Source organism: Cervus canadensis, chromosome 30 (genome assembly GCF_019320065.1).
Source record: "Cervus canadensis isolate Bull #8, Minnesota chromosome 30, ASM1932006v1, whole genome shotgun sequence".
Taxonomy (NCBI): domain Eukaryota; kingdom Metazoa; phylum Chordata; class Mammalia; order Artiodactyla; family Cervidae; genus Cervus; species Cervus canadensis.
In genome coordinates this window covers 14,990,377-15,006,699 of record NC_057415.1, presented here as the reverse complement: position 1 = coordinate 15,006,699, position 16,323 = coordinate 14,990,377, and the positions used below count along the sequence as shown (strand labels likewise).

The 16,323-nt window shown below is 38.6% G+C and overlaps 1 protein-coding gene across 7 annotated transcripts in view; it reads left to right on the top strand.

Moving 5' to 3' along the window:
* FANCC (FA complementation group C) overlaps positions 1–16,323 on the top strand; it is a 299,576-nt gene that overhangs the window by 177,966 nt on the left and 105,287 nt on the right. Inside the window, exon 1 of one of the 7 annotated variants that reach the window (XM_043452894.1) lies at positions 3,121–3,373. The exons of the other annotated variants lie outside the window; for them this stretch is intronic. Coding sequence (XP_043308829.1) covers positions 3,308–3,373 — 66 coding nt within the window. The 5' untranslated portion in view covers positions 3,121–3,307. Of the gene's footprint in view, positions 1–3,120; positions 3,374–16,323 lie in introns of those variants that run through there. 7 annotated transcript variants of the gene reach the window in all.

Below are 16,323 nucleotides of genomic sequence, written 5' to 3'. Positions count from 1 at the left end.
ATTGATGAGAGACTAGCAGTGCAAGGGTATGTGTTTGTGTGTGTTAAGTGTAATAAAAATTGCTTTAGCAGAATTAACATTTGCCTGTTGCTTAAAAAGGAAGCAAATAAAATGATTATAAAATGGTTAATGTTACATTATTTAAAGCTTTTAAAATGATCTCTTATTAATTGTATTTTTATATTGCTTAGTACCAGATTGCATTGTGTGGATTTGCTTTCTTGTTAGGAGATGTACTTCAATTTCCAGCAAAGTACAATTTTAATCAACCTGTTCTAGAGAATATATTTTGATTGTTTAAATCTAAAAGAACATATGACTGTGTTAATGATTGAGAAAATCTTATTCTTAGTTCAAATAAATATCATGAAATTAAAATAGGTGCTTTTTATTACTTATGTTTTTAAGAAAAAAATGATCTACCATTTATGTGTGATCTGCTTTTTACACATGTAAGTTATTTGAGGAATAGTGAATTTCTAAGGAAAATAAAACTATATTAATACTAATTAAGTAATAATTAACTAATTAATAATTAATAAAAGTATATTAATACTTTGGATTTCATTCTGTTTAGTAGATTTCAAGCCCAATCCACATGTAGCTCACTTAATTCTCACAACAACCTCGTGATGTCACAGGGCAGATACAGTTATCTCTGTCATAGATGAGATGAGACCCATAAAACATTTGCCTGAAACTTCCCATTTGGCAAATAAACTACTACAGTGAACATCTTGCTGCTCTCCTGTGAAAGTGAAACAGCCACACTGGCTTATGGTTAGACCTCCTTTGTATTTTACGTGTGGATGAAAAGCAGTAGTAGTACTGTTTATAATGCACACCTCCTGACCACATACAAAATACCACCTACTTTGAAATAATGTCTTATCTCATTTAATCCTTCAACAACCTCCCTATTTTGTATTTGAGAAAACTAAGGTAAAGGGAGATTAAGTATCTTTTCTAAGGCTGTAAAGCCATTGAGTGGTGGGCACCAATTTGAACCCCAGAAGTTTCAGGTTTCCTAAGTGCTAGCCTACATTAGCTTGCAATAGTGATTTCATCTGCACCAGTTTTAAAACTCCAAGTATTCACTAGTTGTTCTAATAGCGTCTTTTTGCATATGCCTGTAATCTTAGAGATTTGACAATGAAAATTTAGAAATGAGAGGTTTTATTCTTTAGATTTACACCAAAAGACAGAGAAAACATTTGTAAATGTTAAATATCTATTACTCTCAGTAGATATGCCAACTAGTATAAGAGCAAGACCAATGTTTGCTGAAAAAGAAGACTCATATGAGCTGTGAAAAATTTTACCTGATATGTGTCCTTTCTCTTATATAGAAGATTCTTAATAATGTAAGACTTTGAGGGGGAAGTAAAGTATGGAAGAGTCTCTTCCAAGCAAGAGAGTCAGTGTTCCAAGGTGAATATGCACCTTTCAAAACCCTGGAAGGATTCACAGCTGTAAACACTCATTTTTGAAATGGAAACCTGGGGCCTCTAATGGTGTTTTTCTCTCTGTTCTTCCCCTCAGTCATTTGCCAGATGGAATGCCTGTGTGTACCAGGCTCTACCTATTCTGTGCTGAGCATACAGTGGTACTCAAACTGACCCAGGTCCTGCCCTGTGGAGCACATTTCCAGGGGACAGGCTGCCATCAGTCATTGCTCACTTAGACCAAGGGACCATGCCCGTGAGAAGGGGTGGGCCAGTAACATCATGGCAAAAGGACATGAAGTGCTGTTGGCTGGAGCTGACACCTAAAGAGGGATTAGCAGTTTCATAGGTTAAGAGCAGAGGGAAGGGGATACAGGAAACTGGCAACATGTAATGAGAAGGAGCATGGTGAATACAAAGGGCTGAAGGAAGCAGTGAAAGCTGCGGGGTACAAGGTGGGGCTGCAGGGCCAACCCTGGGAAGGCTTGTTTGTATCTGAGCAACAATAGGAGGGCATGCATGGGATTTTAAGGGGTGGGGGAACTTTGAAAGTGTGACCCGAGTGCAGATTGTTTTAAGGAGATGGTAAATAGGGTGATATTTTTGGATACCAGTTTCTTAGAAAAGATATTTTATAATGCCACCGTGGCCGTCCTGAAGTGAAATTCATGAATACTTTCTCTATTTTAAAGTCTATTTTCTCTGATATAAACATTGCTACTCCAGCTGTCTTTTGAATTCCATTTCCATGAATATCTTCTTTTATCCCTTCACTTTCACTCTGTATGTCTGTAGATCGGAAATGGATCTCTTGTAGAGAGCATAAATGTGGGTTTTGTTTTTGTATACATTTAACCAGTCTGTGTCTTTTGGTTGGGGCACTTAATCTGTTTACACTTAATGTAATTATTGATATGTATGTTCTTTTTGGGCTTCCTAAGTGGCTCTGTGGTGAGGAATCTGCCTGCCAACACAGGAGATGGAGGTTTGATCCTTGGGTTGCGAAGATCCCCTGGAGGAGGAAATGGAAACCTCACCCCCTTCAGTATTTCTTGCCTGGAGCATCCCATAGACAGAGTAGTCTAGTGGGCTATAGTCCATAGCGTGGTAAAGAGTCAGACACGACTGAGCGACTGAGCAGGCAGGCATGCATATGTTCTTTCTGCCATTTTGTTAATTGTTTTAGACTTGCTTTTGTACATCTTTTTCTTTCCCCTTTCCTCTTTTGTTCTCTTGTGATTTGATGACTACCTTTAGTGTTGTTTGTATTCCTTTTTCTTTTTCTGTGTTGTTATCTATATAGTTTTTTGTTTTGCAGTTATGAGGTATTGGTATAGCAGTCTGTATATACATGATTGTTTTAGGTTGCTGGTATCTTAATTTCAAATACATTTTAAATATCCTGCATTTGTACTTTCCTCCTCTCAAAATTAACTGGTTTTGATATCATGTTGGTGTGTAGATAATCTCCTTCCTTTACTATATGTTTGCTTTTACTGATGAAATTTCCCATTTTGTAGTTTTCTTGTTTCTAATTGTGACCTTTTCTGCTCAGAGAAATTTATTTTGCATTTATTGCAAAGCTTATCTGATGGTGCCAAATTCTCTTAGCTTTTGCTTATCTGTGAATTTTTTTATTTTTTTCATCAAATCTGAATGAGAGCCTTGCTGGGTAGAGTATTCCTGATTGGTTTTTCCCTTTCACACTTCAAATATATCTTGCCACTCTCTCTGGCCTGCAGTTTCTGCTAAAAAATCAGCTATAACCTTATGGGGATTTCCTTGTATGCTCTTTGTTGATTTTTCCCATGTTGCTTTTAATATTTTCTCTTTCTCTTTAATTTTTAATCAGTGTGATTATTATGTGTCTCAATGTGTTCCTTCTTAGGTTTATCCTGTATGTGGCTCTTTGTGCTTCCTGGACACGGGTGACTGTTTCTTTCTCATGTTAGGAAGTTTTCAGCTATTACCTCTGCAAGTATTTTCTCAGGTCCTCTCTCTCCCTCTTTTCCTTCTGGAACCTTTATAATAGGGATATTCCTGTGTTTGGCACTGTCCCAAAAGTCACTTAAACTGTCCTTATTTCTTCTCATTCTTTCTTCTGTTCTGTGGCAATGATTTCCACCACTCTGTCTTCCAGCTCACTGATCCATTCTTCTGTCTCATTTGTTATGCCACTGATTCCTTCTAGTGTATTTTTCATTTTAGTCATTGTATCCTTCAGCTGTTTGGTTGTTCTTTATATTTTCTATTTGTTAAAAGCTTCTTGCTCTGTGCATCCATTCTTTTCTCGAGTTCTTATATCATCTTTCGATTGTTACTCTGATCTCTTTCTCAGAGAGACTGTTTCCACTTCACTTAGTTGTTGTTCTGGGGTTCGTTCATCTGGAACATATTCCTTTGCAATCTCTTTTTGTTTAAATTTCTATTTGTATTTTTATATGTGTTAGGTTAGTTGTATTTCTTGACCTTGGAGATAGCCCTCTATAGGGGATGTTCTCCGTGTCCCAGCAATACACTCTCCTCTTGTCACCCAAGAGCCAGGGACCAACTGGTCCCAGGATAGTTTTTAATCTGTGTTCACAGACTTAATTCTACAGGCTGTGGGATGGTAGTTTCCTTGCTTCTGGTAGCTGCCTCCTGATGAGTGAAGTTTGTCTAGAGGCTTGTGTAGGCTTCCTGGTGGGAAGAGCCAGTGCTTGCCCCCTGGTGGTTGGAGCTGGGCCTTGGCCGTCTGGTGGGCAGGGCTGTGTTAAGGGACTTGTCTAGAGGTGGTTATGTGCTCAGGAAGTCTTTAGGCAGCCTGTCTGCTGATGAATGGTGCTGTGTTACTGCCATGTTTGGCCTGAGGCATCGTAACACTGGAGCCTTTGGCTGTTGGATGAGGCCAGGTTTTGGCATTAATGACCCAAGCAAGGGTCTTGGTGTTTGCCTCCAGTAAGAGTTCCCATAGATGAATAGTCCCCCGTATGTGCGCCACCAGCTTTTATTACCCCAGAAGGAGCTGCTGCTACCCTCTCCCCACCTCCCCAGGAAACCCTTCAGAACCAGCAGGTTGGTCAACCCCAGGTTCCTGTAAAGTCACTGCTTTTTCCCTGAATCCTGGTACACTAGGAAACCTGAAAGTGCCCTTCTCGAGTGGAGTCTCTGTTGCCCCCAGTCCTGTGGAGCTCCTGCAGGCAAACCCTACTGGCCTTCAAAGCCAAATGCTTTGGGGGCTCATCTTCCCAATGCCAGGACCCTAGGATGGGGAGCCTGACATGGGGCTCAGAGCTTTCCCTCCTGTGGGGGAGCTTCTGCAATATAATTGTTCTTCAGTTTCTGGGTCCCCTACTTGAGGGGTATGGGATTTCATTATATCACAAGTACACCCCTCCTAGCACCTTGTTGTGGGTTTTTTTTTTTTTTCCTTGTATATCTTTGGATATAGAATATCCTTTTTGGTAGGTTCCAGTTGTCCTTTTGATAGGGACTGGAAAGCAAAAGTAGGAAGTCAAAAGGTGCCTGGAGTAACAGGCAAGTTTGGCCTTGGAGTACAGAAGGAAGCAGGGCAAAGGCTAACACTTTTGCCAAGAGAACGCACTGGTCATAGCAACAGCCTCTTCCGACAACACAAGAGACGACTCTACACGTGGACATCACCAAATGGTCAATACTGAAATCGGATTGATTATATTCTTTGTAGCCAAAGAAGGAGAAGCTCTATCAGTCAGCAAACACAAGACCAAGAGCGGACTGTGGCTCAGATCATGAACTCCTTATTGCCAAACACAGACTTAAAGAAAGTAGGGAAAACCACTGGACCATCCAGGTGACGGAGGTTAGTGACGTTGTATAGGAGGTGATGACTAAAACCACCACCATGAGAAAGAAATGCAAAAAGGCAAAATGGTTGACTGAGGAGGCCTTACAAATAGCTGAGAAAGGAGAAAAGGAAAGATATATCCATCTGAATGCAGAGTTCCAAAGAATAGCAAGGAGAGATAAGAAAGCCTTCCTCAGTGATCAGTGCAAAGCAATAGAGGAAAACAACAGAATGGGAAAGACTAGAGATCTCTTCAAGAAAATTAGATATACCGAGGGAACAATTCATGCAACGACGGGCACAATAAAGTATGGAAACGGTATGGACCTAACAGAAGCAGAAGATATTAAGAAGAGGTGGCAAGAATACACAGAACTGTGCAAAAAAGATCTTCATGACCCAGATAATCACCATGGTGTGATCTCTCACCTAGAGCCAGACATCCTAGAATGTGAAGTCAAGTGGGCCTTAGGGAGCATCACTATGATCAAAGCTAGTAGAGGTGATGGAATTCCAGTTGAGCTATTTCAAATCCTAGAAGATGATGTTGTGAAAGTGCTGCACTCAATATGCCAGCAAATTTGGAAAACTCAGCAGCGGCCACAAGACTGGAAAAGGTCAGTTTTCATTCCAATCCCAAAGAAAGGCAATGCCGAAGAATGCTCAAACTACTGCACAATCGCACTCATCTCACATACTAGCAAAGTAACTCTCAAAATTCTCCCAGCCAGGCTTCAACAGTTCATGAGCCAAGAACTTCCAGATGTTCAAGCTGGATTTAGAAAGGGCAGAGGAATCATAGATCAAATTGCCAACATCCATTGGATCATCGAAAAAGCAAGAGAGTTCCAGAAAAACATCTACTTCTGCTTTATTGACTACTTATTCTGTTCATCTTTATTGACTACTGCAAATGGTGACTGCATCCATGAAATTAAAGGACACTTGCTCCTTGGAAGGAAAGCTGTGACAAACCTAGAAAGCATATTAAAAAGCAGAGACATCACATTGCTGGCAAATGTCCATGTAGTCAAAGCTATGGTTTTTCCAGTAATGATGTATGAATGTGAGAGTTGGACCATGAAGAAGGCCAAGTGTCCAAGAATTGATGCCTTCAAACTGTGGTGCTGGAGATGACTCTTGAGGGTTCCTTGGACAGCAAGGAGATCAGATCAGTCATTCCTAAAGGAAATCAACTCTAAAGGAAATTACCTGCTTATAGTAGGTATATTTAGTAAAGTATACACTTCCAGGTCTATCTACTTAGAATCTTTCTACTTTACATGATTATTGATATGTTTTAATGCCATTGTTTGAATCATTCATTGGAAGGATGGAAGCTGAAACTGAAGCTCCAGTACTTTCGCCACCTAATGTGAAGAGCTGACTCATTGGAAAAATCCCTGATGCTGGGAAAGATTGAGAAAAGGAGAAGAAGGGGGCGACAGAGGATGCGATGTTTGGATGGCATCACCAATTCAATGGATATGACTTTGAGCAGACTCCAGGAGGTGGTGAAGGACAAGGAAGCCTGGCATGCTGTAGCCCATAGAGCTGCAGAGTCGGACATGACCGAGCGACTCAACAGTCACAACAAAACACCCTTTAGTGTTATTCTGATGCACCGGAAATAACATCCATAGTCCCTGTTACCACAACCTATAAAACACTACATGTTTGGAATCCTGTTTCATCTCCATTCTCATTTCGTACCATTCTTCCCTCTGCTCACCACGGCCCAGGTCCACTGGCCTTCTTGGGTTTTTTTCTGTAGCACTTTCTTTCTTCATTTGCCATAAGTTTGCTGATTGCTTGACCGGGAATGCTCTTCCTTCTACAAGATCAGTCTTCAGAGTTGCCTTTCCTTACTTATCTGAAGTAAATCCACTCTCCCCCCGCCTCTCCCCCCTACTTTTTTTTTTCTAATCACAGCATCCTGATTACTTCCTCTGTAACACATGTCACTTTATTGTTTACCTCTTTATTTATTCATCTCCTCTCCCCCCTCCCCCTACTAGAGTGAAAACTCCACGAGTGCAGCAAGTGAACAGTCTTGCTCACGGCTGTGTCTTTCAAGTAAGGTACAAAATGAGTGCTCAGTAAATGAGTCTGCCAGCCACCAGGTGATGAGATGAGAGATTCTTGCTAATTGCAGTTTTTTCTTCAACTGTAGATGAGGAAAGGGGGGGCGTGGTGTGATGAGAGAGAAAGCATGAAATATTAATAATTGCTCAGGAAGTTGCCACGCAAACTGACTAGAGAAGTATAGGAGGGTTGGAAGGCCGCACCGAGCCCGTCAAGGAATGTGGTAATGAAATCAGAGTCATTGGCTCAGGTGTCTGATGTTCTTAGCAGTTCAGCTTTGCAGGCAACTGGTGAAGAGAAGTACAGAATTGAATTCACAAAGGTTTTACAGGGCATGTATCACAATACTGTAGAAAGGGGGAGGGGGCAGGGAGTTGAGGATGTGATTATTTAAGCTTGGCAAAGTATCAAACACGTGACCTGCTTATAGTAAGTATATTTAGTAAAGTATACACTTCCAGGTCTATCTACTTAGAGTCTTTCTACATTACATGATTATTGATATGTTTTAATGCCATTGTTTGAATCATTCAGATTGTTATGAACTAAAGTTCAGGCTTATTTTCTGAAGCCTTTTGATTTTGGTTTTTGGAAAGTCAACTCTATCCTCTCTCCTCTGCCCCCCAGAACTAATGAGTGAGCGTGCAAGAGGTTCTGTAAGCAAAAGTAAAAAGTGCAGACTTTGTTATGATTGGTGCTATGTTTAGAAATTCTGTGAATTGTGTCATGTCAGCATCCTGCTCATGGAGTAGGCTATGTAAACCATGGGTGTTGGGCGGTTCATTGAATGAGCAGCCTTCCTTCACGCTTTACAAACTTAACTACTGTGATTCTCCAGATTTCTGAATGTTTATTTCATAGTTAAAAAAAAAAAAAAGACTCTAAAAACACCTGGCCAGTTAAGTTTTTATTGTAGATCACTTCATTTAAACTGCAGTATGCTTTAGTCACTCAGCCATATCCAACTCTTTGCGACCCCATAGACTATAGCTCACCAGGCTCCTCTGTCCATGGGGTTTTTCAGGCAAGAATACTGGAGTGGGTTGTCATTTCCTTCTTCAATGGACATATAAATTTTAAAATGAAAAAAAGAAAAATGTTGAAAACAGAATTTTGAAGGAATAGCTACAGAAATCTGCCTGTAGTAATTTGTTTTGGCTGTGGTTGTAAAAGTACAACAGGAATGGGCATAACTTTGTTCCAGTTGATGTTCAAAGGATTCAAATAATAGCATAGCTGAATGCACAGTATGCCATTGTGAAAATGTTACATATACCAAGTTTTAAGTTAAAAGAAATTACTTTTGAATTTGATTTTAAATATCATTATAACTTTGTATTTATAATATTATTTTTAAAATTATAGAGGAGTATCATACCATAATTTTGAGTATCCAGAGTGAAATGAGAAAAACATTAAGAGAAGAGACAGGGTCCCACAGATCATGCAGGGAAGGATTGTTTTTTGGGAGGTGTGAGGTACGCTTTATACAATGACAGAACAGAAGCTGCAGGAAGTAGAAATTAGTAGGAAATAATTAATCTTTAGAGAAAACAGGCTCAAACAGTTGTTTAAAACTACATGGTAAACTGGTAACAATTTTAGGGTTATAAGTGTTACTGATTGTAAAGCCTTAAAAGTACGGACACAAATAAGTACAAGGGAAAAAGAATGTTTTTTGCCTTTCACTGGGCAAGAATTTCTGCCTTCCCAGGAACTCAGCACCTTCTTCATGGGACTGAACAGTAGAGTTCTAGGCCTGTGGTTCCTCCTAACTGTGTCCTCTGCCCAAAAGCAAAAACAGCATGGGAACGGGTAGGGGGTTTGGTAGGAGGCAGGGGCAAGAGCCAATGTTAGTTTTTTATGGAAAGGACTGCATGAAAAATACACCTTTTACACATTCAGAAGCCATGGCCTCAGTAACACATGGGTGCCTTTCTGGGATCCCTGAAAAGTGGACCTTAGGGAGAGAAAGAGGAGCTTGTGTCTCTAATTTGGGGAAATTAAAAATACTTGTTTGGTTTTTTTTTTCCTCTTTATCTGAAAATTTATTATTATTTAACAATATGCTTTTTGGTTATCTATTTTAAATACAGCAGTGTGTACATGTCAATCCCAAACTCCCGTTCTATCCCTCCCCCGATTCTTACACTCTGGTAACCACAAGTTCATTCTCCTCAAGCGATCTTGCTCCACAGGGTAGTCTAAGGCTTGTCTGGACTGCTGTCATCGTAGGTTTTTGTGTCAGAGGAAGGAGTAGCTCCAGCAGAGGTAGGGAGGCAATGGGGTGACCTGGGCCTCTCTCTATTCTCCTGATTTTCTCCACAGTGCATGGAAGACGAGTATACATCGTGTTCAAACACCCAGTGTCTGGGCTGATCAGGCGCTCAGGTCACAGCGCAGTGTGATGGGTGGTGGTCCTGATGGAAGAGCAAGCAGATCCTAGGGGTCTTCAGCCTCGGGTTTTGGTTTAGTGGACTCTCTGCATGGTAGTAAGAAAAAAAAAGATGATTCAGATCAAGGCGTTTACACATCACACCAGGAGAAACACTGAGGGAGGCAACCAGTTTTCATGTATGGCTCTTCCTGGTCCTCTTCATACTTTTCTTATTTGATTGTGGCAAACCTTGAGACGCTACCCTCACTGTTAGGTAAGTGTATGCAAGAGCAGGCGTTTATGATGAGAAGAGAGCAGGAGGCCAAACCTGACTGTAATAGTGAAGAGAGAGAAGGTTAAATGTACTCAGAACCCAGGAAAACGTTCCGTTTTTACCCAGATGAGACAAAATGTAACAGCAGCCATGATGAAGGATATGCTGTGAACTCACATATCATGCTAGCTACTTCCCACGTGTATGCCTAACAATTTTATAGCAAACCTATAGTGTCAATTTTATAATCTACATTTTATAGAAGAAGGAGCTGAGCAGACCTAAACATGGTCAAATTAAAAAACAAATTACCCCAAGGTCATGTACCTAGGACTCAAATCAAAGTCTGTTTAACTTGAAAGCCCCATGATCTTTTTTCTTTCTTTTTCAATATTTCTTAAATCATACAAAAAATTCATTAATATAGTCTAATACAACCTATAGGCTGGGAGAAAACATCTGCAAATGATGTGACCAATAAGGGATTAGTCTCCGAAATTTATGTTAATGACTCTGTTATACTCTGGCTTCTTCCCTGGTTTGAAATCATGTTTGAACTTTTAGAGATCTGAGAGTGTGGTTTATGAAGGAGGCAAAATAATCAGTGACTAACTACTTACTGAATTTTGCTTCCCAACCATGTAATAGAGAAAAGTGTTTCTCAACACGTTTTCTTCATGTAGTTAGTTCTTCATGTATGGTTAGTTTTTCTTCAGTAGTAAGTTGTTCACTCAATTAAACTTTGTCCACTTATACTTAAGTAGATATAGACTTTGTAAAATTGGAAGTTATTTAACAGTCATTTAATTAAAATGAAAGTAACTCTTATAATTGCAGATCTATTAGTTTGAATCTGTGATGCTCTAATAAGACTAATAAGCAAGACCATTACCTGTTGGAAACAAGCTGTTATATTCTAGGTTGGAAATTAGTCATTGTTTTCTTTGGCATTGTTTCAGTTAATTTATTTGGACTGCCATTTTGTGTTTGAAGGTAATAATGTGTAAGTCCTAAGCTTAGCCTATTTTAATTCCATAAAAAGTTTAACCATCCATTACTATGCCTTTGCTGAAGAATACATTATCACAAATATTTGTAATGAAAACAGTGAGGGTTTTTTCCCTCAAAATAATTTTAAACTAATTTAGTCATGTCTGATTTTTAGGAAGAATGCATTAGAAATAAACCTATACTTTAATTGAGGACTCATTTCTTCTCCATTTTAGTTATAGATAATTCTATTATTAGTTGTACCAGTTGCATATTGAACAGTCTTTTAATCTGTAATTTATATTATAGAAATAATCAATACATGGAAGCTTAAAATGTTTAACAGACTCCTAAAGAAGTTTCCAAGCAATTTTCATCTTGATTTTTTTTAGTTTTATCATCAGCAATGGATTTGCATTATATCTCTTATAATGAAAACAATCTTCCTTGTTATTTCAGATATTAAGAAGGATTTCAGATTTTAGAAGAGTTAGAAGTCAAACTACATCATAATAATATTTCCTTCTTGAGAAGTTTCAGAATTATGGGTTTTTCATTCTAACAGGCGCAGAATAACTATTGTGATGGTGGTGAAATATTTCATTTGATTTATTCCACTTTGTCTCAGAACCTGCGTCCGGAAGTTTGAAGAATATGTTGCTCTGCCACTTGTCTATGTACCCCTGGTCAACAGCTTGCTTAGTGTGTGTGTTTTTAAACCTCATAGAAATGGAATCACGCTATATGTTTACTTCTATAAGTTTCTTCTTTCTCTTATGTGTTGTGCCTGGCTACTTGCTTTTCTATGTAAATTTTAGAAAAGCTTCTGAAGTTCTACCACAAAAATCATATTTAGGGTTGTTGATGGTACTATATTGAGTCTGCAAGACAGGGAATTGACATCTTCATGACACTGAATTTTTCTTGCTACAACCCGAATCTCTCTCCATTTATGTCGGTCCTTAGTACATGTTTTTTTTTTTTAAGTTTTATAACACTTATCCATTTTAGTACTTTATAGAGGGCAACTTTTTTTTTTAGTGAAGTAATATATTTAGTTGATGCTTACATGTTGGTTTAGTTTCTAGAATGTCTTTGTTGGCAGGGAGAAATGATAATTTAAGATTGTATTATTAAGAAAAGTAGATGATTTTCACTATGCTATCTAATTTAGAAAAATATAGATCACTTACCAGTGATTTATTGGGAATTTTAACATCACTTATGTAAACAAACAATTTCAGGATAATAATATAAATGTTTTATTAGATGTTTACATAAAATGTCATGGGAACATAAAAAAGGAAGTGACTAATTCAGTGTTTGGACACAGGTATTTTATATGGTGAAAGGACCTGCCAACTATTCAAAATGGCCCTGTTTCTGCTGGCTAGAATACAACAGATGCTTCTGTGCAAACTTGAGAAAAGAGAAGATTAAGGATGTTAGCTTGTTGAGTTCAGTCTCTCAGTCATGTCTGACCCCATGGACTGCAGCACACCAGGCTTGCTTGTCTATCACTAAATCCCGGAGCTTGCTCAAACTCATGTTCTTTGAGTCGGTGACGCCATCCAACCATCTCATCCTCTGTCGTCCCCTTCTCCTGCCTTCAATCTTCCCCAGCATCAGGGTCTTTTCAAATGAGTCAGTTCCTCACATCAGGTGGCCAAAGTATTGGAGTTTCAGCTTCAGCATCAGTCCCTCCAATGAATATTCAGGACTGATTTCCTTTAGGATTGACTGGTTTGATCTCCTTGCAGTCCAGGGGACTCTCAAGAGTCTTCTTGTTATCTCGTACCTTGAAGATTAAATTTTGGAGCCAAAAATAATTGAATAAATCGGATCAAACTAACAAAAGCTTTGTTTTCTTATTTGAGCTTGCAGGGGGAAAAGATTTTTTAATGTATAATTTTAATTTAAGTATATTTGAGGCTGTTTTGTAATTTTCCGGTGCTTCTTTCAGAGAAGATGGTCCTCGCTGCTCACTGCTTCTCTTGTTCCTTCTGGGTGCTGTTAGTACTGTGGCGTTCTTATAGGTTGCCACAGGCTGAGTAGCAACAAAGCAGTGTATTTTTTTTAAAGCAGTTGGATATTGTGAAAATATTTAAGGTCCCAAATCAGTAGTCTTTTTTTTTTTTTTTTTTGACCCATGCCATGCAGTATGCATGATCCTGGTTCCCTGACCAGGAATTGAACCTGTACTCCCTGCAGGAGAAGCACAGAGACTTAACCACTGGACCACCAGGGAAGTCCCAGAACAGTGCATTATTCAGTGAAGTTATATCCACATTAGTGTGCCAGATTCCAGTGTTACCAAATTAAGCAAAATTCTTTGAAGTAAAAGTACATGGCAATGTCATGTTTTGTTCCAGTAATCTGTGGGTATTTCATGGACTGAAACTTGGGAAATTGTGAAAAGGAAAATTGCTCATTTTGTAATGTAATGAGGTCACAAAGGAATCCTGTAGTAATTTTATTTTTCACTGAATGTAAATAAACAGTTCATTCTGTTGAGTTTTAATTCACCTAGGGTTTATTGCACACCTAGTATGTGAAATGCCAAGAGCGAGTTAACAGTTGCTCTAAAGAATATAAAGCTTAGTTAAGACAGTCCTTTTCACTGTCTTACTAATGAGTAGAATGAGGAAATATAACTACAGTGCAAGGCAGAACTTGGAAGGCATTGTGAGAAAAATACAAATAGGATACCATGGAGATTTCAGGGGAATACTATCTCATAGTACTGCAAACTGGAACAAGAATCTTGGGGAAAGATAGATTTTGAAAGTTAGGTATAATTTTGGCAGCTAGAGATGGGTGAGGGTTGTTGGGTTTCTCAGGGGAAAGGAATGATATGGCAGTGGGAAAAGGCTGGGTGAGTTTGATGACCAGCAGAGAGTCTGATGTTACCAAATCACAGGGATCAAAGGGAAAGATTGGGAGAAGCAAGTTTGACCTGATATTCTGAGGCCCCATAGGGGACGCTGTGCTTAGGAGTCCAGTGAAGTATTAAAGCAGTCGAGGTGACAGAAGCATTTCCCGTGTCTTTGCCCACACACCATGGCCCCCTTTCCACTGCTGTTTCTAATCCCTCTAGCCATTTTTCTCTGTCTATCCCAGCCAACACTGTACACCGTCTCTTTCTTTCTTTCCTATACCTCCTTCCCCAGCTGTCAGAATCAGCTCAAAAGTCATCATCTCAGGGAGCACTCTGAAACCCTACAGTTGGAATTAATCATCACTTCCTCTGTTCCCACAGTGATTGTCTTACCTCCTCATTATAGCACTTACTGCATTCTGTCTTGTATTATGGGTATTTCCATCTCTGTCTCCCTTCGTCAGACTGTAGTGGGCTTCCTATCACAGTAGACCCAGTAGAGTGGCTTGAATATATGTTGGGAGAATGAATAAATGAATAAGGCATCCTTGTTTACAAAAGTTTTTATCTGTATTATGTATAAAGAGATAGGTGTAGTAAAGACCAAAGTGGTGGAAATTCTAAAAGACTTAAATGATCAAATGAAGAAGTTGTTTGGAGAAGTATAAAATATGTGCTCTGTCTCAGTTCAAGAATATTGACCACAATTTGGCTCTGCTAACCCTTTGCCTGAGCAAAAACCACAGCCCTTCTTCCACACCCATACCCTGCGCCAAACCACAGCCTCACTGCTCCAACTTTCCTAACCCGCCTGTGAACGTGCTGCCTGTTACAAGATGGAGCAGATACAATGAGGCTAGAACAAGAAGGAACACCTGAAAACAAGGGAAATGGATTTTCCCTCTGATTTATTTACTTTTCTCCTTGAAAGTTCACTTTCATGGTTATGAGTATTTTTAAATGGCTTTTCAAACATTAGCAGAGTCCTTCAAACTCCTACATGGATCAAAAATGGACTTTAAATGTTTTATGCACAGTTGTGTTGGTTCCTATACTTTCCACTTATGAAGGATTTTAGATCACTAGTCAGGATGATGTATTTGCACTTTTTCTTTATGCCTTTCAAATTGGCATTTTTTTCCAAAAAAAATATTCAATCTACATGCACATGTTTTTATTGATAATGATTTATGTATTTAGGAGCCCAGTTCCTATCAGTAAAATAAGCGGTTGGAGTAGAAGATTTCTAAGTTTTTTCAGCATTTTAAAATGAGTCAATTACTTGTGTGACTATAGGAATTAATTTTTGTCCAAGGGCCAATGCCTACGGAATCATATGGTTTTGGCTTTAGAATACTTACCACTAGGTGGCAATAAGAAAAATTGTTCTTAGCAATGAGAAGTGCTTATCAATTTTTTAAGTTTACTTTAAAAGAGAAATTTGGAGGTCCAAAGTTTCAGGTGTCTTTTTATAAGTTATGGAAACATAGTCAGGCCACAGTATGCAGTTTCTGGGACTTAGGCTTGTTTCATCCAAGAATAAAACTCTACTGTCCCTTCATAGCAATTTCCATTAGGGAATTATGAGAAAGAAAAAGACAAAAAACAGACATAAGTTAATGATAAAAAGTATGATGTGGTAAGTGTAGAAACTTTGGAAATACAGGTAGTATAAAGAAGAAATTTTAAATCACTCCCTGAAGTAATGTTATGGTAATAACTATCATGTTTCTTCGTAATATTTTTTTGCATATAAAATTAGCACCACATTTAATATACAGTTTTTACATCTTGCTTTAAAAATTAATGTCACGGTGTCTTTTCTATGTCATTAAATGTCTTTTTTACAGTGTGATTCATGCTGTTGGATAAACCATAATGCATTTCAACCAGTACAGTGCTGTTGGGTACTTTGGTTGCTTCTAGTTTTTCACTGTAAAAAGTAATACTGCCATGAACCTGAATTTTTCCTTACGATATATTCTTGGAAATCAAGAATATAGAGGGATAGAGGGTAGAGGGATATGAATTTTAATGCTTTGGTTACGTATCATCAAGTGACTTCCCAGGAAAGCTTTACAAATTTCTGCTCCCAACAGCAGAGGAGTACCCCTCTCACCATATCCTTGCCAACACTGAGTATAGGGTTGTTTTTCTTATTATTAAAAAAAAAAAAAAAAGCAGGAGGTAGTGGGGGAATCTAATCTTTATAGCAATTAATTTTTAAAAGATCAGTTTCTAGCCATATCATTTTGGGAATTTAGGCCAGGACAGATCTGCCAATTAAGTGATTTTTGTGTTTCCAAGACCGTGTTACAGTCAGCTTGTATAATGCAGTTGTTGTGAATACTATCTAGGAAACTGTTTATGGCTGTTTTAAACACTGCTTGGTAATTATTTACAGTACCTGATTGCACCCTCTGAATATTGAATGTCCTAGAATTTTTTTAAACTTTCATTGGCTCAGTC